This window comes from Cyclopterus lumpus, chromosome 15 (genome assembly GCF_009769545.1).
Source record: "Cyclopterus lumpus isolate fCycLum1 chromosome 15, fCycLum1.pri, whole genome shotgun sequence".
NCBI classification, from domain to species: Eukaryota; Metazoa; Chordata; class Actinopteri; order Perciformes; family Cyclopteridae; genus Cyclopterus; species Cyclopterus lumpus.
Window position 1 is genome coordinate 19,411,403 of NC_046980.1, and position 25,660 is coordinate 19,437,062.

Genomic DNA, 25,660 nt, shown 5'->3' on the forward strand with positions numbered 1-25,660 from the left:
AGCGACACGCATCAACAACTGAACGATTGAGTGAATTACAATCGGTCTGTTTCGTCCTCGCGGTGATCAGACTGTTAGATTTACAGTTTGACCCAGAGCTCACTATCCGCATCGTTCTGTTTTGCACCATAACTGTCGGGTATTTTCCACCGCTGGCGGTGGTATTGTTCTGGGGTCTTACTGGCGGGCTGACATGCTTTCTTTGTACTGTTTTACACTCTTTTTAGACCTTCATTGATTGTCACACAAGTTGTCACACAACATCTCATATTTCTTCATTATAATGAGACTTCTCAGGAGATCATTGTGAACAGTCATGAAGGTAGGGGTGTATTTCAAGTCGAGAATTTGGATTGGGGCTCGAGACCAACGGTTTCCCGTTGTCCCTGATAGTGCCACTTTGGGAACAACACATCCGCGTTGTAATCGACGGGAGGAGTTAGCTGTTAGCATGTGTGTGCAGCGCAGTCCTGCTTGGCAAACGGCAAACGTACAGAGGTTTGCATTGAGTTACGTCATGATGCCTTCAAGCTCTATTCCGTGGAAATGAGCATTAGGCAAAAGTAAACCATAACGTTATCAGGATGTGTTCTAAAATAATCTTGTAAAATGTTTGTTTTGGGCGAGAAACTTGAGGAGAATCATCCGTAATTAATTAGAAATTCAAAAGCCAGTGTATGTTGAATTTATTGTTTTGTTTATGTTTTTACTGTGGTATTGAGTGGGGCATTGTGAAATGGGGAATTTCACTAGTATTGGAATCGACTACTACATTTCTGGTTACATCATATGGAAGATTTATTGCAAGACTGCATTTGGTTTGGCTAGGTGTACCTAATAAACTTGCTGGATTAGTTCTTTATCTGAGACTGTAAGTCTAGACATTGATTTATAAAGGCCCCCGTACTGTTATACTTCGGGGTGTTTGTAGCGCAATTAGAACAGAAAGGTGCACGGCCAGCCTGCTGTGGTGACTCCTCATTACTTTCACCTTTCACATTAAATCACAAATTCTCTGTGACTTGACACCTCTTGCCTCGTCTTCGTTGTGTCACATCTGTTGCTCTTTTACACAAATGACCATGAAGAAGCACGTACCTGAAAGCACTTCAAAGCTAACTGCAGCTAATAAGTTGATTGTATGACGTGATGTCGTCGGGGTACGGGACATTAAGGCCGGAGTGTGCAACTTTGAGTCCAAATCAAACCACTGAATTATAATGCAATTCCAGTGTGATGCTTCATTACTACACTCATAAGCAGTGCACTCATAAGGTTGACTGACGAGGCTTAAAAGACACAATGGCTTCCTGTTCTCATCTCTTAATACACGTCTCGCCAATCAACTGTAGTAAGTACTCAAAGTATGTCACAATGGCCCATGCAGTCTCATTGTATGTGTCGAGTACAGTGAAATACATATCGACACATCTGTAAATAACACATGCTTCATCATATTGTTTTATTGGTGGCAAGTTTAAAAGAATCCATGCTGCATAGTGATTTTGGCAACACTTTCTTTGAGGCCCGTTTCTAAACAAACAAGTATTACAAACATACTTGCATTATAATCTGTTTATAGCACTGTATATTTATAGTTATAAACACTCATAGATATTCATAATGCTGTTTAACAATAATCACAACTAATGATAAAGCATGACTGATTTATACGTTCAGTTATCACAGTACTTGTTTTGGCAAGGGCTATAGTGCTGTATATATCCCATATTTGTAATACATCCATTTATTTGTTTAATGCATTATAATTACTGTTATCGTATTGTATTTTAATGCAATTATAAGTTACTCTCATACTCTTATAACTATAATAACAGTGCTATATGCACATTAAAACACATAATGAATATGTTTATAATGCATTATGGGCATTATCATAGAAATCATTACCATGATGATTATGCAAGACTATTCAATGTCATACAAAAGATACTTGAACTGATAATTAATTATGTCACATCTATATTGTTTTATGACTGTTGCCATAGTGCCTCAGGTAGCATTATGTACATTAATGAGTGTAGCCATAAAGCATTATGAAATTGTTATAATTCACTATGAATGCCCCCTTAATGCTATTGTATGGGTGTGCGGTTTGATTCATTTAAAGCGTCATTGTCAGCCATCCTGAGTGATGAAAGCAGGAGTCTGAGGCGACTGAAGCTGTGGCTTTTTCCAAGCTTTCAGTTTCCAGCTCCCGTTTTGTTAACTGCACGGCCATTGTGCTGCTCACTGATCTGATCGCTGGCTGAAATTATGTATTTACCCATATTTTCTAGCAACAAAGGGACATCAGGAGAAATCACACAACGACTATGAATAGACAAGTATTTTCATACGGGACTGAGCAGGCTGTCCTCATCAACATATCCATGCTCTGATTTATTTTAGGGCTTATCTAAACATGCTTACCGTAAACCCCAAACAAACTAAAATTATTGGTTTTAGCAACTAGAAATTAACTTTTATGGTTTTGGAGAAACCAACATTGATTGTAGGTGAGAGGCAAGATGGTGTCTTTGTTATTCAAAACTATGATTTATTTTTTCAACTTTCTGGTGAAAACCAGCAATGTCAGCTGGTGAATTGAGAGGTATTGCTGGTAAATAGACAGTTTGTGAGGGTTCGGTTGTGCTGGACCCAAGCGCAGACACGGGTAGGCAAGGTTGGGTGGAGGTAAATAGTTTATTGTAGAGAACCGGGAGAGCGTAGATGGGGTGGTGAGGTGGCGTGAGCGGCGGTGGCGTGAGCGGCGGTGGCGTGAGCGGCGGTGGCGTGAGCGGCGGCGGCGGCTGAGCGGAAGTGCAGGTACGGGATTCCTGGGCACAGGGAACAGCAGGAAATCACAAGTAACAAGCAAAGTACGTTTCTTAGTGAAGCCGAGAGTCGCGGTACCACTGTAAATGGTGCAATAATCTGGCAACTGGAGAGAGGGAAGCCAGGGTGTTTTAACAGGGAGGACTTGATGATGTGATTGGAGACAGGTGCCGGAGATGATGTGCAGGTGTGGAGATGATTGCCAGTTGCCGGAAGCCACGCCCACGAGACACACACACACACACGCGTAACAGGGGACAAACAAGAAAAAGAGAGAAAGGGACGAGAGTCACGGCCAAGCCGTGACACAGTTTCTCCCACTTAGTCAAGATTTGTCCAGCTGCTGTCGCAGTAACTCTGAATGGCATTTGATCACCCTGGGAGCTAATTGAGTGGTGGCAAGTTGCCTCTGAGGACTCATCTTGATTTACTTTGCACTGCAGCTGGATTCTAATCTATGGATTCTATTCTATAATGTCTATGATTTTTCCGATCCCGGTTGATCGTGCTTTGGTTGAAAGCAGGTAAACAGTCCATGTGGGGAGAAAAAGAGACCGAAATGCAATCTGGTAACTTATCCGCTATCGTCTGACAATGATGAAAGCTTGTGAAAAGCTTGCGAAACAATCCGGCCAAACAGGTCTTCTCTCAAGCTGTAAATTGGATCGTGAACAATGAGCAAAGCACGAAAAAAGGAAGACTTGGGCCAGATATCTGCTTTCTACAAAGGAAACCTGGAAACACAGCCCCTCGCCCCCAGAGGCTTATCCCACATCAGACCAACAGCCGATGGTTTCAGAGATTGCTCTCGACTGGCTTTGGCATGAGTTTGATTGACATATGGTACATCCAATCAACTACCGAGTATTGTTTTTGAAAGTGCCTCCAAAATGGTTTCCAATGGCGGCTTCTCAGACGGTTCTGTGAAACAAACCATCTGGCACGCCAGGTTACATCTTGGCTGAAGATGCCCAAAACCGGACTGTCTAAAATAATTACGAGAACTCATACATGGGTCCCATAAATCGTACTTGTACACGCCTCCGGGGTGCGTCTATAGTTAAGTGGGTTAATTGCATACTAGTACTGCACATGCTTGACAACTAATGTGCAATTGTACGGTCTGTATTAGATATAAAAGAGAATTGCTAGATTGACAGCATGCTTTAATAATGCAATTTGACTTCCTGCATTAGGGGTTACTTCTTGTTTTTTTGTTTTTTTATCAGGAACTTAATCAGCCAGTTATGATCAATGTGCCCCCCCCACCTTCACTATCTCTGATAATTTGAGAACTCCTCCTCCCCTCCTTATTTCCATATTGCAAACACGCGTCCTCCTTGTCTGCTCCTGGCACTAATGAAGCTCTGAAGCGCACGGACTCTGCAGCAGTGATTGACTTCCCACTCGCTCTTTGCTCTCTATAACCAGCTCAAGGACATTTCCAATTAGCATCTGGACTCTGGTACACTAACTTCAGTCCCTAGGCCTACCAGGCTGGCGTGAAGCCATTTGATTGGGTGTCTCAGGTTGTCACCTTATGAATAGACTGACTGGTTGGAGAAAAGGCTCAGTGCATTTCAATTTTCTCCTCTCTCTCTCTCTCTCTCTCTCTTTCTCTCTCTCTATGAGCTGGCAAAGCCTTTAAACAAAGTTAGATCATTTCCCTCATCCAAACATAATTTATGAATATTAAAACAAGGAAGAGTGGAGGTACGTGAGCCATGCATTTCGGAACACAATCACGCCCTGGTAGTTGTCAGCGTGACTGTCATTTATATTCCAATTTGTTATTCGCAGTGCACACCCCTGTGTCCTCTAACTTAACTGATAAGGAGCTGCTCAGTATCCAACTGTATAACCTCACCATAATGCTCTTATCCCAAACAACCTTGATGATTCAGAAGCACTTTTTGAGCATTTCTCCTATCATTGTCTTTTAGCGAAGGATAAGACAAAGCAGGCAGGTCTCTATGAAGACACCCTTGGAGTGACATTGATGATGTTTTTTTGAGAGAGAGAGAGAGAGAGAGGAGTGGCAGCTCCCCCTGAACATCTTTTCTTTGAGTCACAGTAATATAATCAAGTCTGACATTTTCCAGAGAGGCATACTGTACAGTATATGGAAAAGGTTCAGCAACGTCAAATAAATAACTTGATGCGCCCTCTTTCACCCTACGTCAGGTCGGGGTGGTGCTGCACTACTCGTCCCTGTCGACCATGCTGTGGCTCGGGGTGACGGCCAGGAACATTTATAAACAGGTGACCAAGAAGCCTCCGCAGAGCCAAGATGGCGACCCGCCTCCACCCCCCAAACAGCCCCTGTTGAGGTAAGCACAAATGTCCTTGCAACCCTCCTCAACCCTGACTGCCTCGAGACGGAGAAGTAAACACACTCGTGTGTGTGTGTGTGTGTGTGTGTGTGTGTGTGTGTGTATTCAGAGGCCAAGGACTGGTTAACTGTGCAATTAGTTGCTTTCCTATTTCTTTTCTTTGTTGTCATTACATTACTTGACTGAAACTGTGAGACGGAAGTAAAAGTTTCACTGGCTGTACCTGGCACAGCTTGAATTAATGATTTTGAGCTGTGGTGTAAATACTCAGATCCTTTACGTGAGTAAAAGTGCCAATACGACAAACCAATTTTGAAGACTATGCGACTATTATTATTAAATTGTAAATAAAAAGTATTTTGCTGTTGTTGCTGCTGGGCTAGGTTTATACTACCTTTTATGTACAATGCTTTTCAACCAAACAGATGTTCTCAAAACACATCTGAGGGGGTCACACAATCATCAATGAGGGAGGAAAGAAGAAAAAATGTAATTCTTCTCCACAGATTTAGATACATTTTCTTTAAAACATCCGACAATTTGACCTCCTTGCTCAGTTAAACGATATTTGGTGAAACCATACTTTAAAAAAAATTATTTAAAAAGGTATAATGCACATCAATTAACAGGAGCAGTTGCCATGATGTAAATGTGACAGAATTATTCTCACAGGCTAATTTTCATCTTCAGGGAGGTTGATGACATTAAAAGAAAACACGCAATTGTAAGCACAGAGAAAAGCACACTGACAATTAGTCAAACAATGGCATAACCAATTATACTCCAGATCACGGCAGCATGCATGTTTGATTGTCCAATAACCAGAGAAGTTCCTTAGTTCTGTGGGTAAAGTGTTCCAGGTATGCAATGACCAAGGAAAAGGCTGACTGTCTGTGTGGTATTTTTGAATTCATTGAGCGGAGGATGTGCCAGACAATGAAATATATTCGGCACAAGTAGAATATCGACAAATCTGATCATGTTACCCCGGTTTAAGATTTGTCGATTTGTCCTTCTCTCGTCCAAATGTGTAAACGTGCATGTATTGAGTATTTGTGCAGAGGCATATTGATTTATGATAGTTTATGTATTTGTTTTCAGGTGTTTGCTGGCTCATGCTTACTTTAGACGGCAACAATAGCTTTCCACAGATGAGTTATTGCATCGTTTATCTGCAGAGACAACCACGTTTGCATTCTTTCAAGCCTCTGGCTTTGTTCACTCTGTAGTCACATTGCTGTCAAGTCTTCCCATTTATACTGTTGTGGCTCTCCTTTTGGATTTTTTTCTCCACATTTCCTCTTGTTCAGAAATTGCATTTTTAACCTGAGTCATTGTCAGCCACAAGGAAAGAAGCGTAGGTTTTAAACTTTAATGATTCACTTATTATGAAAAGAGATTAGAGGAGCCAAGTGAATTCCTTTTAATCAGTCAACCTTATGTTCTGAGACCTCACCTGATGCAGGTGATATTCAAGCTGGTAACTGCTGCTAAGCAACAATACAAAAAAAGGGAGTTGCATAAGACTGACAAGCAGCAGTCAGTTAACTTGATATGAAAAGGAATTAATGTCTTGAAGTATTTCCCTGTTTTTCCTCCACTATTTAGTGATTCTCATTAAAAAAAACTGAAAACAGTTTACCTGAAGCCATTTAAATAGAGCAACAGTTGGGTCAGAGGGAACTATGGAGGATTGACTTGTAGCTGATTTAATCTCATCACTCTAAATATTGCCATCATCATTATCTGTGGCTCTTTATCCTCCTGCCCGAAGTCCCAAACAGGTGCACAGTACTTGTAATGGATTTATTGTAAGAAAAGACTAATTATGATAATAGTTAGAAAAACAAATCCACATATTTGTGTTTGGGAAGAAGTACACATTGGGTAAGAATTAAGTCAGCTAGAACACCTTAAGGCCATGCAATGGCATGAAAACTAGTTAGCAAGCGAGCAGAGAAGTCAACATAATTACCTAAAAGTCATGGATAAAAAACTGGTAGCTAAAAGTAAGGGATAGACACTGTTAGCTTAAAGTAGTAAATACACACTGTTAACTAAAAGTAATAGATACACACTGTTAGCTTAGAGTAAAAGATAAACACTGTTAACTAAAAGTAATAGATACACACTGTTCACCAAAAGTAATAGATTCACACTGTTGACTAAAAGTAATAGATACACACTGTTCACCAAAAGTAATAGATACACACTGTTAGCTTAGAGTAAAAGATAAACACTGTTAACTAAAAGTAATAGATACACACTGTTCACCAAAAGTAATAGATTCACACTGTTCACGAAAAGTAATAGATACACACTGTTCAGCAAAAGTAATAGATTCACACTGTTCACGAAAAGTAATAGATACACACTGTTAGCTTAGAGTAAAAGATAAACACTGTTAACTAAAAGTAATAGATACACACTGTTCACCAAAAGTAATAGATACACACTGTTCACCAAAAGTAATAGATACACACTGTTCACCAAAAGTAATAGATTCACACTGTTCACCAAAAGTAATAGATACACACTGTTAGCTTAAAGTAAAAGATACACACTGTTAACTAAAAGTAGAAGATAACACTGCTAGCTTAAACAAATAGATAAACACTGATAGCTTTAATAAAGCTTTTTTGCATTTCGTGTTTAATTTCACACCTTGGTAATAGACCCTCATAATAAGTGCTCCGGAAGTCAGCTGACGTAGTATTAAGAGTGAGAAAGTCCACTTAAGGAGGAGGTTTGGGTGGATGTATTGGTGAAACACACATGTAACTTTCACCCAGCATACCAGTATTCCTGTCCTGCGGGAAACCAAATGTCAGCCGTTGACTTACTTACGTTGACTATTTAATTTATGTAGAACTTTATGTCACAAACGTCCATGTTTTAATCCAAATTATGATCTGTTACTAAATCTAACCAGGAAGTTGTGTTGCCTAAACATAACCAACTATTTTTTATTTTTTATTTACAACGTTAAAGATGTGTTTAAAACTGCTACCACATGTCCGTATGTGACGAGTTGGGAATGATAAGGGGTCGTTAAATAAAAGGTGGAAAGCTTCCAAAGCAATGACAACGGGGAGTTAAATAACATGCAAAAAGCTGAAATTGCCTGTGAAAATGTTAAAAAGGCTTGCTATTTATATGTCTTACAGTGCAATCATGATGGGACTAGAAAGTATACAAAATTGACCACCTAAACATTCATAATGCAATTTCATGGGAAAGAAAATATTGTAAATTGAGCTACAATTCTTCATCTTCTAGGAAATCAACTGAAAAGACTATCTTTGGAACATGACAGGCGGTGTTGACAGTGATGTGGGGGTAATGTTACATCAAGACAAAAAATGTAAGGAACCACTGCTCTAGCCTGACAATGATGTGTTTTTTTCTTGTAGTAATAAAACATTTTGAAGCCTCAGATTCTGCAGTTTTCCCATAGGTATAGATACACATTCTGGCAGGCATTTGTTAGAGGAAAATGTCTAGAATAGCTGAACTGGGTGTTCAGTAAATGTTTTTCCTCAGTTATTCTATTTGAGGCTTCATACTACCCTGTAAGGCAGAAATAATGGAGGGCAGATGAATGTCAGGAGGCGGAAGGACGACTTAAAACAAGTTGTTACTATGGTATCACCCCTGTGCAATAACTAATTACCTCAATCACCCAGGAGGCTGCTGAGCCAGGAGCCTTATCACAAATCTAAATGCATTTAACCCTTTGACCCATTACATTCCTATTCCCTTAGACACACACATAAGATTGAATTTCAACTTTTTCACGATTTTCTTTTTCTTTTTTCCACTCATTCTCCACTTGCTTTTCTGCTTACCCACGACATTTGCCGTGTTTAAGAGGATCAGCTCGTGGACACATGCAGTGCTCTTCTTCTGCGTTGAGAAGGTGCTGCGTGAGCTCTTCTGCACTTTGCAGCGGTGCCGCGGAGCTGAACTCCAAGGCGCTTCGAAGAGAAATCCTTTTAAGGGAAGGTTTGAGAGCGGAGATACAGAGGCAAGCAGAGGGCCTGTTTGTCATCTAATCGTATTCGGTTTTCATGGCGTCGTTTCCTGAAAGCCACCGGAAAGAAATGTGCCGTTTCAGTCGCTTGCATTTCGTTGAACTTTGCTAAATAGTTTGCAGACGACACAGCGAATGACCCCACACAAGAAAAATGATTTAAACATGTGGAGCTGCACTGGATGTGAACCCTTCTGGAATAACTTACTATGGGGTGTTTTAGAGGGTTCATGGACCTTTAGCACCCATACACCTGGAACTAATATCTATTAAAAAAATCTATAAATGTATGTATGTATGTATGACTTTATTAAAACTCAATAATGTATTCTTGAAGACTCGCTGAAAGTCACTTAGGATAAGGATGCCCCTCAAGCACTTTGCAGATCCTGAGACACCTGCACGATTGGGGTTTCTAGTTTGGAACGTTCTCGAGGCTTCATGCACCGCTTGTGAATGAGATAGTTTGTCTGGGGCCAGGCGGCGGAAAGAGTGGGGGTGGGGAGGGTCATGTGGCGCGGCAGTCGAGATGATCCACAGTGATTGACTGTAATGTCTCTCCGTCAGACAGTCTCATGCAATAAGACTTAGCAGCTGGAAACAAATCAATTTATCCTCCCTCTCCTCCCAGCAACCGGCCTCTTCCTCCTCAGCTACCTCTTTGCCTGTCCCTCCGCTCCTGACTGCACCGCCGCATTGACCTTTCTTAGAAAGCCTGCGACACCACGCTGGGCCACACACGTTAAACGCCTATGTTCGTGCTATTAACCGACAGTCATCTGGCGTGATGGCCGCAGATCATTTCTCAAAAGCAACACTTGCCTCCTAGTATCGAGTCTCCGACATCTGTTTAATGTCAGCATTTCTCCCGAGCTGTTATTAATAATTCCAAACAGGCAAATGCACTTGTTAAATAGCAGAGTAAAGTTAAATGACACAGATCTGGTTTCCCTGGTTGGGGGGTGCTTTAGAAAAGCTACTCTTTTGAGCTTTTGAGATGGCTGGTATCAGTGAGTGGTGATGCATTAACTATGATATATGTGTATTACAATATGAAATGGTGTAGTGAGGTAGAGTATCTCTCTAAAATCACAAAATGACTTCACACCAGTGGAAAGAAGAATATGAAATGAATATATTGGACGGGTGCACAATGCTGTTTTAACACAATAATCTATATAGTGCTTTTTTAAGGTACTCAAAGACACTTTACATTTTACATTCATACACCGTAGACATGTTACGGAGAGCAATGCAGGGTTCAGTGTCTTGCTCAAGGACACATCAACTAGGGCAGGGATTGAACCGCCAACCTCCTGATTGAAAGATGGACCTGCTAACCACTGACCCACAGTTGCCCCACAATAGTTCTTCATTTTCAGAAATACACTCATATCTGTCCGTTAAAGACATCACAACTCAAACTTGTGATGTCATCAGGTATAAAGTTGTGGAAATGCTCCATCAATAATTAATTGTGCGAGATATTATAGATCAGTGTTTCTGTGGACCCACTTTATAAAAGAAATGTAAAACCATTGCGAAGCAATTCACAAAGGAACTTATCTATAAATCATTATAGCAAAGCAAATGTGTGTGTTTTTACTGCCATTTCCGCCATTTTCCGAGATGTACGTTTGATTAAGCACAACTTTGTTTCATACATTTGTTATTGAAAACATTTAAACACGTTATAAATGAGAAAACAAACATTGAGTTTCCCATTAATTTCGTACAGAGCAACTCCAGACTTTACACCCAATGACATAACAAGTTTGAGACTTACTTCTCTGGTTTCTGGATGTCCTCGGCCATGGAAATAACAAATATATTATATATTCTAATTATAAATGTACATGACACTCCTAGGCCACAGCTAGTAGTGAGATAGCTTAGCTTAGCTCAGTTACTGTCTTTATGCTAAGCTAAGCTGTCTAAATATCTATCTTCTCATTTCACTTTCGGCAAGTAAGGGAATGAGCTTGTTCCCCAAAATGTTGACCTCTATGCTTTGAAGTGAACTCACTTGAGATGTGCAGGATTTTTTGTTTCAAGTGAGTACATACATTTAACCCGAGCTGGACACACGCCCATCCGTGGGCCCCAGCTGTGCTGTGTGTGCCCTGGACCAGGTCCAGAGAAAAGGACCGCTCATAGCCACAAAACAGAGGACGGTGCATGAGGAGCAGAGGATGGCTGCAGAGTCACTGTTTTAGCTGCTGGCTAAAAGGCACTTCAGGGTCTATTTATATCAAATGATTGCTATTCCTAACAGTCCTCAGTCAAAAGTACAACTCTTTTTTGAGGGCCTTTTTTTCTTTTTAATGGAAGAATAACCAACAAAAATGCATGCGTCAAAGTGTTTGTACGTGTGTGTGCGTGTGTGTGTGTGTGTGTGTGTGTGCGTGTGTGTGTGCGTGTGTGCGTGTGCACGCACGCGCGTGTGTGTATGTATGTGCATGCATTGGAAAGATTTTCAAAGTGAAGAAGCACCTTTTTGCATTTAAAAGCAGAGCAGCATGTAGACTAGCATGTCATTTTAATGTATTTCTTGCATGTATGCCACATGTTTTTTCCGTTGGACACAGGCCTGCAGGAAACACTAGCAGGCTTTCCTGGAGGGGGTGAAGGGGGAATGAGGCTTATAAAACACAGGGCTCTTTAACATCACAGTTCTTCTCATTCATGCTTATCTGGCTGACGGCTGTGTAAATGGCTTTCTGTTGGAGAGGAGAGTCCCCCCGGGGGAACCGTTCCACTCAGAGACGGTGACAGGCCGGTAATGCCGCCCCTCCCCACTTCATCCATCCACCCAAATAACCCTCGCCAAACCAGCCCCGACAAACATCTTGATTGTAATTGAATTGTTGGGGGGGGGGGAGATGCTCTGTGACGGAGGACAGATTGAGAGGGAGAGAAGGGTAGGAAACTGTGGGACGAAGATGGAGGAAGACGGAGTGGTGGAAAGGTTACGGCAGTGACAGAGGTTTAGATTGAACTGGAAGGAAGAGGAAATAGCACAGTGCTGTGGAGGAAAGTGGATGACAGTGCAGAGAGAGAGAGAGGGGGGACAAGGACAGTGCAGAGAAATGGGGATCAGCTTTGTTCCTGCTCTGAATTCTTATAGCTCATGACATGTGCGATATTGTGACGCAAGTGCATTGTTCCGATACTTGCCCGTGTGCCTGAAGAATGGGGTAAGTATATTCACTGGGAGGCAGCGAAAGGCCTGATCATACCAGAGTTGATCAGAATGCCTTCGGATTTAGCACCACGTAGATACATTACATTACATTACATGTCATTTAGCTGACGCTTTTATCCAAAGCGACTTACAATAAGTGCATTAAACCAGATACAACTAATCATGGCGATACCCGATGGGGGTTACAGTACAATAGAGTCCATTTTAAGAGCATGGCAGAAAAATAGCAAACATATACATCTTCTTCTTTCCATTGTTTATTTTTTTCTTTCATTTTCTCACAGTCTGCGGCTGACATTACTTCAAATTCTGATGCACTGCCGTTGCTGTTCATGTGTTTAATTGCATCTCGCAGTCGAGCATTGTTGTCTGGGGAGTATCACAACCAACAACGCTGTGAGGGAACGTATAATGTGCCGAGTAGGGCTGCAGAGGTATATACTGCTTTCACGGTGTACTGTGGTATGACAACTGACAGTTATCATAGCATGTACATTCACGTTTCTACGGGAGGGGTGTCCCCTTTTAAGAATTGACCGAGTCGGATCCGATTGATTAAGTCATTATTCAATCATGTATGGTTTGCCAGAGATACATGTGACTATGGCTTAGTTATTTCAGAATAATGGGCTTTGTTCAACCCCCCAAAGAACATTATGTTTCATTCCATGTAACTAATAATGATGATAATGATAATAACAATAAGGATGATTGTGTAATACCGTGTACTGTGACGATTATTGTACCCTTACAAATCTCGAGCCGTTGCATCCCTAGTGCTGAGCAGCAACGATCCAAATGTGTAGTTGAAAGCGTGTGAAGGCAATCCACTGCTTTTCTTGAAGCACTTTCGATGCTTGCTCTACAGAACAGATAAGCTTCCAATTTATCAAACGTAACAAACTACACTGAATGCCAGTGATGTGGTAACTGATTATGTAACTCCAGCCGAGTGGAGGTCCTGAGCTCAGTGCAGCTGTGAGTTTTCCTGTCTTGTAAAAACTCCCGTCTTCAGCCAATACAGGCCTTTAGATGTATTAACATCAAAATAAATCAGCCATATTTTACGAAATGAACATCATGCTGTGTTGAAAGAGACTTGAAACTAGCTACTATGACCATGAACTCAAATTTTCAATGTTTACTGAGGTAATAAATCAAGTGGGGTCATTTTCTCATAGACTTTTATACAATCAGATTTCCGATTGTATCCAGAGGAGTTGCCCCCTGCTGGCCATTAGAAAGGTTGCGAGTTTAAACCAATTCACCTTTCAGAACCAGAGGTTGCCACCTGGTCTGATGTGAATTACAGGTACGAGCTTGAGTGTGGTTTGTATGTGAAGAGGAGAACACTGCTATTGAAAGTACTCACTTGAACATGTTTGCCACTCAAGGTAGCTGCAAAATATTCCAAAGTAACCACAAAGTTCATCCTCAAAAAGAAAGGTAATCGTATCGGCTTCTGATGCTTTTGCAAGCAATTCAGATCCAGCATCTCCTTCTGCTGGAATCCACGTTCCTCTTCACGTCTGCTGAGCTGTTGCAAACAGCAGATGACAGAAATTGCAGCTCGACAAGTCAATCATGTCGACATCGATGGGAAACAGATTTGTTTCACACTTTGGTTTGCAGCAAAGAAAGCAAACAGTATGTGTGATTGCGCACATTGACAAGCTCAAAAGTGATATTGTAATTACACACACACACACACACACACACACACACACACACACACACACACACACACACACAAAAGTCATATATGAGGAAAGTGGGGGAAGGACAGCTGGCAAAGACATTCTCATGCCTGCTCCTCAGTGTCACTGCTTGTTTGTTGTGAGCTCAACTCGCTGCACAAGTTTAACATCTTATTTAGTCTTCTTTCCCAGTCACATTTTTGACAGTGTGCCGTTGTAATCCAGATGGGAGATGTGGGATTTGTAAGTGCCTTCTTATGCCAAGCGTTCCTTAACTTTCTTATTGTCTCTGCCTCTGTCTCTCCCTCTATCACCTCACAGATTTTATTTATTCAGTGGTGGAGTGCCCCTCATCATCTGCGGGGTCACGGCAGCCGTCAATATAGACAACTATGGCAGCGGGGAGCAAGCGCCGTAGTAAGTCCTACATTTGCTTTGTGCTCTCAAGGTTAAATACACACTCTGCTGCAAACCGTCTACAGTAGACATGGGCGCAAGTGGCGGGTTCTGCTGTTAGTCATAAAGCAAAGTAATAAAATGGTTTATGTGTGTTGCAGCTGCTGGATGGCGTGGGAGCCCAGCCTGGGAGCCTTCTTTGGCCCTGTGGCCTTCATCATCCTGGTGACGTGCATCTACTTCATCTGTACCTTCGTCCAGCTGCGGCGACGCCCCGAAAAGAAGTACGAGCTCAAGCAGCTGACGGAGGAGCAGCAGAGGCTGGCCGCCGTCGACGCGCCGACACACTGCCACCAGGGATCTGAGCCTGGGGCCCTGGCGGCCACATCGGGTGGGGGCCACTGCCCCGCCGGCTGCCCGGGCATCCCCATCAATCCCGCACTGCTGGCCAATGAGCACTCCTTCAAGGCTCAGCTCCGGACGGCTGCATTCACCCTTTTCCTGTTCCTGGCCACCTGGACCTTCGGGGCCCTGGCTGTGTCACAGGGCCACTTCCTGGACATGATCTTTAGCTGCCTTTACGGTGCCTTCTCCGTCACCCTCGGCCTCTTCATCCTCATTCATCACTGCGCCAAGCGCGACGATGTCTGGCACTGCTGGTGTTCCTGTTGTCCTGGACGACACGCCGACGCCTGCTCCGGCGCCCACAGGCCCACCCCAGCACGGCCTAAGGTCAACGTGAACGGAGACACACCGGGGCACGGCCACGGCCACAGCCACTGCCACCACGACTCACTATGTCAGGGTAAATCCCTGATGAGCTGCAGTCATGGCAGTTTAAGTCACTGCCAGCACGCCGCCCTTCCATCCTTGCAAAATCACACGGCGTGTCTGGCACCGGTGACGCCGTGCTGCGCCGCCCTGCATAGCCAGCAGCTGATGGAGGAGGAGCCGGCGGCCACACATGTCCTGCTACATGCCGATCCAGAGGGTTACCGGCCAGGGATTCAGTTGCACCCCTGCCTCAAGAGCAGCACCAGGACTAAAGGCCGTCACTTCAGCCGGCGGGCCGGGGCCAGTGCTTGCGGGGCAGGGAGTGAGAGGGAGTACGCCTATCACATCCCCTCCAGCGTGGATGGAGGCAGCGTGCACAGCTCACACACAGACAGCCCCCACAGCACGCATGAGCGCCACGCCCACATCTGTCCGCATCTAGCCCACGAGGGCCACCATGACGGGCATCACACATGCCACGCCGCCACGGCCACCACGCACGAGACCCTGGCGTGCCATAGCCACTGCCACAGGCACATATGCTGCACCAAGGCAGACCTTTTCCCTTCCCTGTGCCCGGCAGAGACCAGCGACACAGGCGTCTTCCTGTGTGGCTGCGGAAAAGTGGCTGAGCAGGACCCGCTGGCGACACATCACCACCTGGAGATGCACGCCCCGCGCAGACAATCCTACCCCCAGAACCCGCCCAATCAAAATGGGATTCTAAAGGGGGGCCTGCACGAAGGACTCCTGTACACTTCGGACAGCACAGGGAATATACGCACTGGACCCTGGAAGAATGAAACTACTGTGTAGTGTGGGAAACCGGGGAGACGGGCAGCACCCCTGTTTCATCCCGCCAAAAAAATTAAACCCTCGCCTCCCTTTCTAGAATAAAAAAATATATATATATGAATTGAAGAACATTTTAAACATATTCAGCGTGGGATGTTTTTTATTTTAATGTCTTCATGTTTTTATGTGTGCTGTTTTACTGTACAGAAATCTGATTTCACGTAAATGCTCCCTGAAGAGCGTCCATACACAGAACAGAATTTCCTCCACCAAGAAGAATTTATGAAACGTATATCACACCAAACCATCAGATGTAATTGAAGGTATTTCCACTGTTCCTTACAGATTACTACAGATATATATATATATATATATATATATATATATATACATACAAGAAAATTAATGGTTGTATGTATGAATATGTGTGTTAGTGCTCAAAGTCAACACACTGCAAGATTTTTTTACTCTATGAATCTGAACCCATCAAATAGCCCTCGATGACAGTGAACCTCCAGTACTTTAGAGAACTCTTGACATCCATGTTTTAGACAACTAAACCAGCAATTTTAGGCTTCATGGGTATTTTTGCCATTCAGTCAAGCAACTGTGAACATCTATTAGAGATTTTCTAAAAACTATATACAAAAATGCTGTTGCTTTCCAGAGATGTGTGGATGCCAGTTAAGTTGTGAAAATTATGTTAAGTTAAAAGTTAAATTAAGCGTCCTCTTCCAGGTTGGTATTGATCGTGCTGTCCGTATGATGTCTTCACTGTTGTGTTTCTTTTTTCTGGAGACAAGTAAATAGCAACAGCTTCAAGAGCAACAGCTTTGACCATTGTGAATAGAGAGTCATTGGATCCCGTGCATTTTTTATTAAGACCGTGTCACATAGAGCCCGGCCCAAGCTGCCAATTCATTGCTAGTCTGCAGGGTTTTTTAAGCCTTTCAGCTCAGCTCACACATACTATCAGGCACCAGCATATGGCTCTTTGTAAAATCAACACTCAAAAGCATTTTAGGAAAAAAGGGTGATTGAATGTGATTATAGAAGAAACAACAAGTCGCTTTGGCAAACCTGCCTGTGACCAATGTATCATTAACGATACCTAAAACTCCAAACCTTACGCTTCCACGACAACGCAGTCCCGTCACTGTCGGTCGGGGGGCGACGCCAACAGCGGTACGATGCGCTGTGCAGTGTGCTGGCGATTAGCTAGCCAGTGGAAAACATGCAGGGCTTCCATTCACATGATGAAGATCAAATTAAGTACCCTACTGGCACCGCTATCACTTTAAGTGATATCATTCCATTTTTAAATGATACCCAGCCCTAGACCAATGTCCTATTATTTTTAAGTGCAATACAATAAGTGCAAATGCAGTCCCTTTATGTTTTTTTCTTCTTTTTATTTTGTCTCACTACAGACCTGAAGCATGCATGCCTTGTTGTGTGTAGCGATGTTTTTTAAAGTGTAAGTGAATGCCCATCAATGAACATATTATTTGCCTCGAGTGCTGCAGCTTGCCGTATATAGTTTTTGGACTCTTGGATTAAGCCTAGTCCCGAACAAATATTGTATTGTTTCCCACTAGAGATCTCCATTTAACAAGACGAAGGGCGGGTCCAGTGCCTGAATCAAACAAATGCCAGGATGATACACTGTTTAAATGATCCAACTGGTCCAACTTGCATTCGCCAACACAAAACTCGGAGATTGTAAACAAATGTCCTGGGGTGGACATGTTCGATGCTTGGTACGCCTCAACAGTCGCCTCAACGCATCTAATGTGCTGTGACAAGAATGTGGGGCTGAAACAAAGTTGTTAAATGTTTTTAATTTAGCGGCTGGCTAGTTGGTTAGCTAGCTAGCTTGATTTCACCATGCTTTTACGCAACACCGTTTGCAGAAAACGTGCCACTCGCAAAAATCCGTCACTCGCCGTTGCTTAGTGACCACGGAGCTGCCGACCGCTAACTAGTCTCCCAATGGCGGGGATGGAGGCAAAAGCGCTAGCTAGCTAATTGTTATCGCATCCACCAGTCACTGGAACGGGAAAAGCAAACGTTCACAATGCTCTTGGTTCTGCTTTGGAAGATAGCTTGTATCAAAAGAGGCCAAGGCTGAAGTATAGATAGTTGTTTTGTTTTGTTACCATGTCTCTTTGAAGAATTGCCATTCGAAAGAGAAGTCAAAAGAGGTTTTGTATTGATTTGGAAGCACTTATTTGTTTTATGAATGATGATATTGAGTATGATACTCCAGACAAAACCACTCATACATCTCGCAGAAAAAAATTATATATATATATATATATATATATATATACATATATAATATATGTATATATATATATATATATTTACAGTATATATACTGTATATATATATATATATATATATATATATATTGTACACCCAAGCAGCGCATATAATCTCACAGCAAACCCTGCACTTGCGAAACCACCTCAGCATGCACACCATCTCTTTATCCATCTTGTGCACTATTGTCTGTGTATATAGAATCAGTTTCTGATGAATTATTTTATATGAGATTTAAGATATTTAAGAATTAAATAAGTCTATGTGTAAAGAAAGTTGTATGGGGGAAAAAACTGACCTCTCAATGTTTAATACTCAGTATCTGAGTTTAGAAATGTCCTTATTTTTTTTGTTTTCTAATGAATGTTTTTTTTCTGTTGCAATTTTAGTTGACTTCATAAAGTATGCAGACTCGCCATGTGTTATCCTAGTCATATCTGAAATAGAAAATGCACTACCCATGAGAACGCTTGGCCTGCCAGGACAGAATTTACAGTATGTTTATCGAGGAAACGTTTGCTCAGACAGAAATGTTGAATAAAAAAAAATGTGACAGGAGAAAAGAGAAAAATATTAATGTGATACTCTCTTAATTTGGATGGCAGGCTTTGAATAGTCAAAGGAGGCCCCTACTTCAGAGATTATGAATTGAACCTCGTAGCTTTGCACAGTTATCTCCAGGGTAAGAGACAAAATGGGATATTATGGGGCCAACTTATTAAACAGTGGCTTGCAGTTAATCACAAGATATGCCTCCTTTGAGCCGTCGTAGATGCTGGCAGTCAGTGGACCCCGGCTTTGTAGTCACCGGAAAGGGATTTGTAACAGTATCACAACAAAACATTTGAAATCAGCCTCCTCCATTAAACCCACATTCGGCTAGAGAGGACAGTGGGCTAGGTTAATGGCTGTACAGCGTGGTGTTGTCTCAGTGACAGCCTGAGATGCTGTGTTTGGTGTCATGGGCCACCGTAGGCCAACTCCTGTGTTGTCATCAGCAGCAGATGTACTGCCCCTAAACAAGCTTGCTGACTCACCAGGTGGCTGCTGGATTATTCACCTGTGGTACTGTGACAGAAACCGAAAGCCAGTTTTCACTTTTTTCTACATTGACACAGATTCCAATAAATGTATTTTTTCACCATGCAACGGTGCTTTGTGTTTGGTGTGCGAGAACGGTGAATGTGTGCTTTTTTTTTTTTCTTTAACTCAATTCTCGCCGTAACGTGTTTATTTCTTCTGACAGCATGATGGAGATTGACATGCCTGACGGAGCCACCACAGGGGAGGGATTCCAATGAGTGTGTGTGTTTGTGTGTGTGTGTGTGTGTGTGTGTGTGTGTGTGTGTGTGTGTTTATGTGTGTGTGTGTGCACATACATGCGCAGGTGTACACGCATCGCGAATCCCAGCCAGGTTTGACGGGCCATGAAACGCCTGAGCACATTTCAAATGCAGCTGGAATTTTTTATTTCATTTTCCGAGGCCACGTGGATGATGGCGTATGAAGCCGTGCATGTGATCATGTGGGGGCTGTGATTTCAGAGTCTCTTTGTTGACCCATCTCTTGACACAATAACTCCAGAGAGGGGCTTCTTCAAGTGTGTAGATCAAACCGTCGGATTATGTTCTCCTTTGTCTTCCATAACCAGGAATCATCTTCAATTTCTTATAGGCCGCGTTATCTTGTCTCTATATGCCTTCGGCTCCCCATCTCTCTCTCTCTCTCACCCCCGCTAACGAAGCCCCTCTCCTCCAGCCCCAGCTTTGGCAAACAAGACTTCTGGTAGAAGGCTGTGATCATCATGCTAATGCCGTCCTTGACTTAAATAACATGCTGGTGGTAGACTCGCAGGACAGAGAGAGAGAGAGAGGGAGGCGTAGCTGCAGGGTGAACAGAGAAAGGGAAGGATTTGGGTGGATAGTTAGAGGCTTACGGGAAGAGGGGGAACAGAAGGAGTGAGGTGGAGAGATCAAAGAGGAAGAGGAGAGAGAAGGAGGTGAGTAAAACTTCTTATTATTTATCATCACTTGGGTTCTTGGAACTGCTACTTTTCTATTGGGGGCTTTTTGTGTGTGTGGGGGGCGGGGGGGGGGGGGGGGGGGGGTGTTGGTTATCTGTGTGTGTATGACTGAAAGGCTATTGCAGAGGTGGAAAGTAACTCAGTACACTCATCAGTTACTCATCTTAGGGAGTCCTCAGCCTGTAAGAATTGTTGTAAAATGTATTCTGTGGCTTTAGATGACAAGTCTGAGAAAATCACCCTGACGATGTCATAATTATGTCATCGGGGTTATCTTGGTTATAATGTCAAGCCTGTTTTGGAAAGTATAGGCCGTGGCAGGGAGGGGCTAATGAAGAACACTGTTGCATTTTGGAAAATATAGGATGTTGACTCATTTTAAGTCCTGAAATGTGCTAAATTCGAAATTCAGAGAATTGAGAGGTTGCATCTACACAACTCCAAGCACGGCGACGGCTGACGGAAGTAATCTAGCGGTGCTAACAGCGCTAACAAACATTGCTGACAGAGCTAACGGTACTCCACTATCCGCGACGACGGCGTCAGTCGGGACGGCCTCATCATCTTTAACCGCCTGTATGAGGGCTGTGCAGAGCGGCGACTAGCATGAGCATGCGCTGCGGGTCCAACTTAGTAAACAAGTGATTGACTTTACTCCATTGGGTCTTTACATGGATAACAGTAGTTCGCTGCTATATCAACGATCTGAAAAGCGTCTCTATTGGTCTCTTCGGTTTGTTACAGTGTTTCGCCTCAGCATACGTCTCCCTTTGCAGTGGTTGCCTTCCAGCCAAATGCAATCTCTCAGCTTCCCAAGAAGAAGACCTCTGAAGACGTACATCGCCTGTCAGAGCACATGAAAGTAATGAACAACCCTCCCAACCTATTTTCCCAAGCTCAACCCCATTCTGCTATTTCACAGTGGCTTACTGTCAACACAGCCGCACCTGCAACTCAGTCTATGTTGTGACAATCAGAGGTAGCTTCTCATTCTGAAGGACAGAAAAGAAGAAGAAGAAAAGGAAGAGTTTGACGTCTCGGTGAGTGACGCGTCTGAATATGATTTGTTTTCTTGTCACAGCCAGTGGCCCCCACTGCGCCGCCAAGTTTCTTAATGCATCAAATCCTTTTGTGAGGGCATTGTCATGCAAGCCAAAGACTGAGTCAGGTAAGTGTGATTATTACTGCGCTCTCTAAACCTCAAAGCTGTGTGTTTGGTGCAGAGTGGAGCTGCCAATCTGTGTTGTTCCATGTGTGTGTGCGTGTGTGTGTGTGACGATCTTGTGTCTCCCCTCCCGCCCCCGCGACCCCTCTTTCGCTATCTCGCTCTCTCTCTTTCTCTCTCTCTGTTATTTATAGTTTCCTCAAACGGTGACGCAACACAGCTACCACTGGAAGGGAGCAAAGAATCATGTGACGTTTTTAATGCAATAATCCGGTGGATTACGGAGGCCTAAGAGGCTAAGATGTCTGCAACATCAAGGAGAGAACACAACAGGCAAGCAGACCAGCCCCGCCACCCCTTCTCGTCCTCCCTCCTTCAGAGGAGAGAGAGAGAACAGCACAGCTGGGGACAGCATGGTGGGCCTAAGACCAGGGAGCACGGAGGAGTGTTGAGAGGATGGAGAGGGACGAGTGAGGCTACAGTAACTGTGTGTTGCGGCCGTGTTACATCCCACACAGCAGCCAACCACCGGCATTCACCTCCTCAAGGACCAGAAAATGGAGGTTTACCCTCTAAACAGAAGGATCATTTGACAAAGTCAAACTTGACATATACTACTTCATCAAGTTTGGGTTAAAATTCAATGGGTTCTTGTATGGGTTTTTGGTTCGAAGCCTGAAATAAGGTTAATGAGATTTTAACATTTTGTCCATCCATCCATAAACTGGGGACCACTTCTCTTATTCAGGGTCCCTGGGGAGGATTGCGGGCTGGAACCGATCCCAGCTGACATTGGGCGAAGGCGGTGTCATCATTTTGTTTCTTGTCTGAACACATCTAATCCTTTTCCTATTTTCCCCATGCAACATTTCCAGTTTCCCTTATTGTTGGGCGGGCCAATCTAGGACGAGAGAGTACACAGTTGAGCCACATGGGAGAGCCTGAGTGTTCGTATTGTGGCCTACTCATACCATGTAATCTATTATTACTGCGAACTGGTATGTTCTGTTTTACTGATGAGAGGAAATAAAAAGAATGTTGATGCAAGTATTTTTTCACAACCCAGCTGCGGTTAAGGCACCAGCCGTGAACTGCAACCTCCAGTCAGGGCCCCATCTCTCATCTCATGGCACCGACTGTATGCTCCAGAAAGGCAATCCGTCTTCAGTTTCATTTGTTTTCATGAGTTTTCACTTCAACAACGAGGCAAACGCATTGAAACATCTGACTTGTCCTTGGTTTGAGTTGTGCTCTTTTCCACTCGCTAGACTGGAGTGCCATCTAGTGGTTAGAGTTGGTGACTCCAGGTATGGAGAGGGGTGTGGGGGGAATAGCCTTTATTTATGGCGTGTGTGAGTGTGAAACAGGGGTCAGGAAGCAGGTCAACTCATGAGCCGGGAGAAGGATTTTCTACATGGCGACGGACAGAGCAACTGTCATAAAAGCCAGATTAAAGATGATATCTGCTGAGCTGCCATGAAACAAAAAGAAAAAAACAAATATTATGCAAATGGTCGATTTGGAATGTCCACATGTTTTAGGGAAGTGTAATTGTAATTCTGATCTGCTGCACGAAATATCGTCTTGGCCAAGTGCAGCAGCAGAAGCACGGGGTGGAAGGGGAGCATCTCTAAATCACATCCTGCTTTCACCCCAGACATGCCTGTTTAAGCGAAAGATTAACCATCTGAAGTAATTAAATGTTTGGATGGAGGTGAGAAACGGAGGGCCCTTCTGAACCCTAACCCCCCCTCCCCCTCCATCCAAATGCTTGCGAGATACACTCCAACACCTCCCCCTCTCTCTCTCTCTCTCTCTCTCTCTCTCTCTCTCTCTCTCTCTCTCTCTCTCTGTCTTCCTGTGAATCATTGTCTGGTGGTGCACTGGCCAAGTTCATACATGTTTATCTTACTGTAACATATCAAGTCTTGCTGCAGCTATTTAAGGTTATGCCACTACGTTATTTTGTCCGTAAGGCCTAATTAATATGCTTTCTTTTCTTTTGTTCCCCCTCCACGACATTTATGCCAGAGTGCTTCCTTTATTGCTGTGTGTTGCAGTCATATAATTGCAACGGATGAACCGATACGTTTGCTCTTTAACAAGTTGGTCATGACCATGTGAGTTTTGATAATTATGAAAATATTGTCGTTATTATTGTAACGTTGTATACTCTGAAAAACTAACTCCAGCATAATACTCAAGACTGCAAAGTAAAGCAGGGCAAGGTACATACTTGGGTAGAAATAAGGAACCTCCCGTACTTCATCCTTGTTTGACACTCCCTAGCCCTTTGTCAACAACAAACGTTACTTGTATAATGTCTCTGCAGAGCGGATAATATGTTTGGCAAAACTGCAAAGCATTTCAGGGTTAAAACTGAATTGACTCACTGGGCTAAAATGTGTGGTTTTATAATTCAGCTTCAAACTGTGGAAAGATTGTGCTGCCCTCAGCTCCAACTCAGGTGACATAGAGACCTGTGGGAAGTTATAGCTTTACAGTAACTACACAGCAATCAAGACTGTTTCCATTGATGTACTTTTGCCAGTGTGTGATTATCTAATTCCCCCAGATGTTACCAACTGAAAGTCTGTCACGCCAAATGAAATTGGAAGTTGCCTTAAAGCAAGTGTTTTACTCTGTCTGTGTGTGTGTGTGTGTGTGTGTGTGTGGTGTGTGTGTGTGTGTGTGTGTGTGTATACAATCTCTCTTGCCAAAGGTCCCCCCCTGCTTTTATAACAAGGTCCTGGGGAGGAAAAGAATAAAGATGTCACCATTGCTTTTGTCAGATCCATCTCTCTTTGTGGACGTTGACACCCTGAGCACAACATCTTTTCGAGGAGAAGACATGAGAGTGAAGGTGAGAATAGCATGGGCCTTTGGGAGCGCTAGATAAACTGCATTGTTGTTGTGGGAAGGGATGCGTCCAAACATTTCAACTGAATTGCTTGAAATTCTGCAAAAGAAAATGTAAAGAAATACTCTTTTCCATCCACTAACCATGTCATGCAAATACTAGGAGCTGAGTGCATAAAGTCAGGTGGTAATACATTTTTCCTGAACAAGTGGGTGCAACAACAGGACGAAATTAGAAAAAGTGCCTTTTAAACCTAAAAGGCAGGTTACGGTTAGCGAGAGGGGAGATCTTTGGATTTCAGCAGGTGACAGTCCGGCTCTTTAACCCCCTTTGAGTTTACTAGTATAAATCTGAAATGTAATGCAAAAAGACCATGGGGTATTCAACATTTGCATATCCCTGGCATTCAATCAATACAATACGCTGCTAAGCGTGGGTCCTCACACTGCCCCTGCTCGTTTAAACTAAACACAGCGCTTCAACGCTTGCTTTCCTCGACATCCCAAAGCCTTTCAGGCGGCTTTGCTAAATCGGATATTTTCACAGGAGCTCCCCCGCTGAGACACAACCCGAGCTTCACTTTTAAAGCGTCATACCGGAACAGTCGACTCTGGGAATTTGTGACACCTCGCGTTTATTTTTCTGGGGCCCATCTGCCAGTATTCACCATTCCCACTGGGTTTTACAATTGCCCACACGCTTGACCTTCCAGTTTCGTCATGGTTCTGCTCCATAACAATACTTCCAGGCTGCGTAGGTCAGCCAGCCCGGGATACACACAGGATCCCAAATATGGGTCGCTGGCATCTTTTTCCATTTCTGTGTGTTTTCGTGTCTGTCATTAGGTTATTCTACATTTGGTTTTATAGAAATATTTAAAGGAGGAATAGCACTTGTATTAGTCTAGCAAACAGGGTATACTTTATACAATATGTATGTTGTTGTTTAATCTAGATATGCATTGTCATATATATGTATTTTATGTATTACATTTTTTTATATATATGAAGTTGCTATTCCAAACGTACAAAATATAGTAAAGGTGCAAGATCAGAGTTGGGGAGCATTTTGACGAGCCGGCGGCTGATAGCTAAAGTGGCTAACAGCGCTGATGGTCTAACAGTGCTACCAGTTCCAACAGCGCAAACAATGCAAACTATGGAGAAAGTGCAAAAGAACAACAAACACAGGGAAAATGACTCCTCCATTCTCTGCT

At 43.2% G+C, this 25,660-nt stretch overlaps 1 protein-coding gene across 3 annotated transcripts in view; it reads left to right on the forward strand.

Moving 5' to 3' along the window:
- LOC117744146 (adhesion G protein-coupled receptor A3) overlaps positions 1 to 16,389 on the forward strand; it is a 149,244-nt gene extending 132,855 nt beyond the window's left edge. For all 3 annotated transcript variants that reach the window (XM_034552273.1, XM_034552274.1, XM_034552275.1), the window contains 3 exons: positions 5,023 to 5,168; positions 14,428 to 14,523; positions 14,664 to 16,389. In XM_034552273.1, coding sequence (XP_034408164.1) covers positions 5,023 to 5,168; positions 14,428 to 14,523; positions 14,664 to 16,092 — 1,671 coding nt within the window. In that variant the 3' untranslated portion in view covers positions 16,093 to 16,389. The remainder of the gene's footprint in view (positions 1 to 5,022; positions 5,169 to 14,427; positions 14,524 to 14,663) is intronic.
- Positions 16,390 to 25,660: the final 9,271 nt, after the last annotated feature.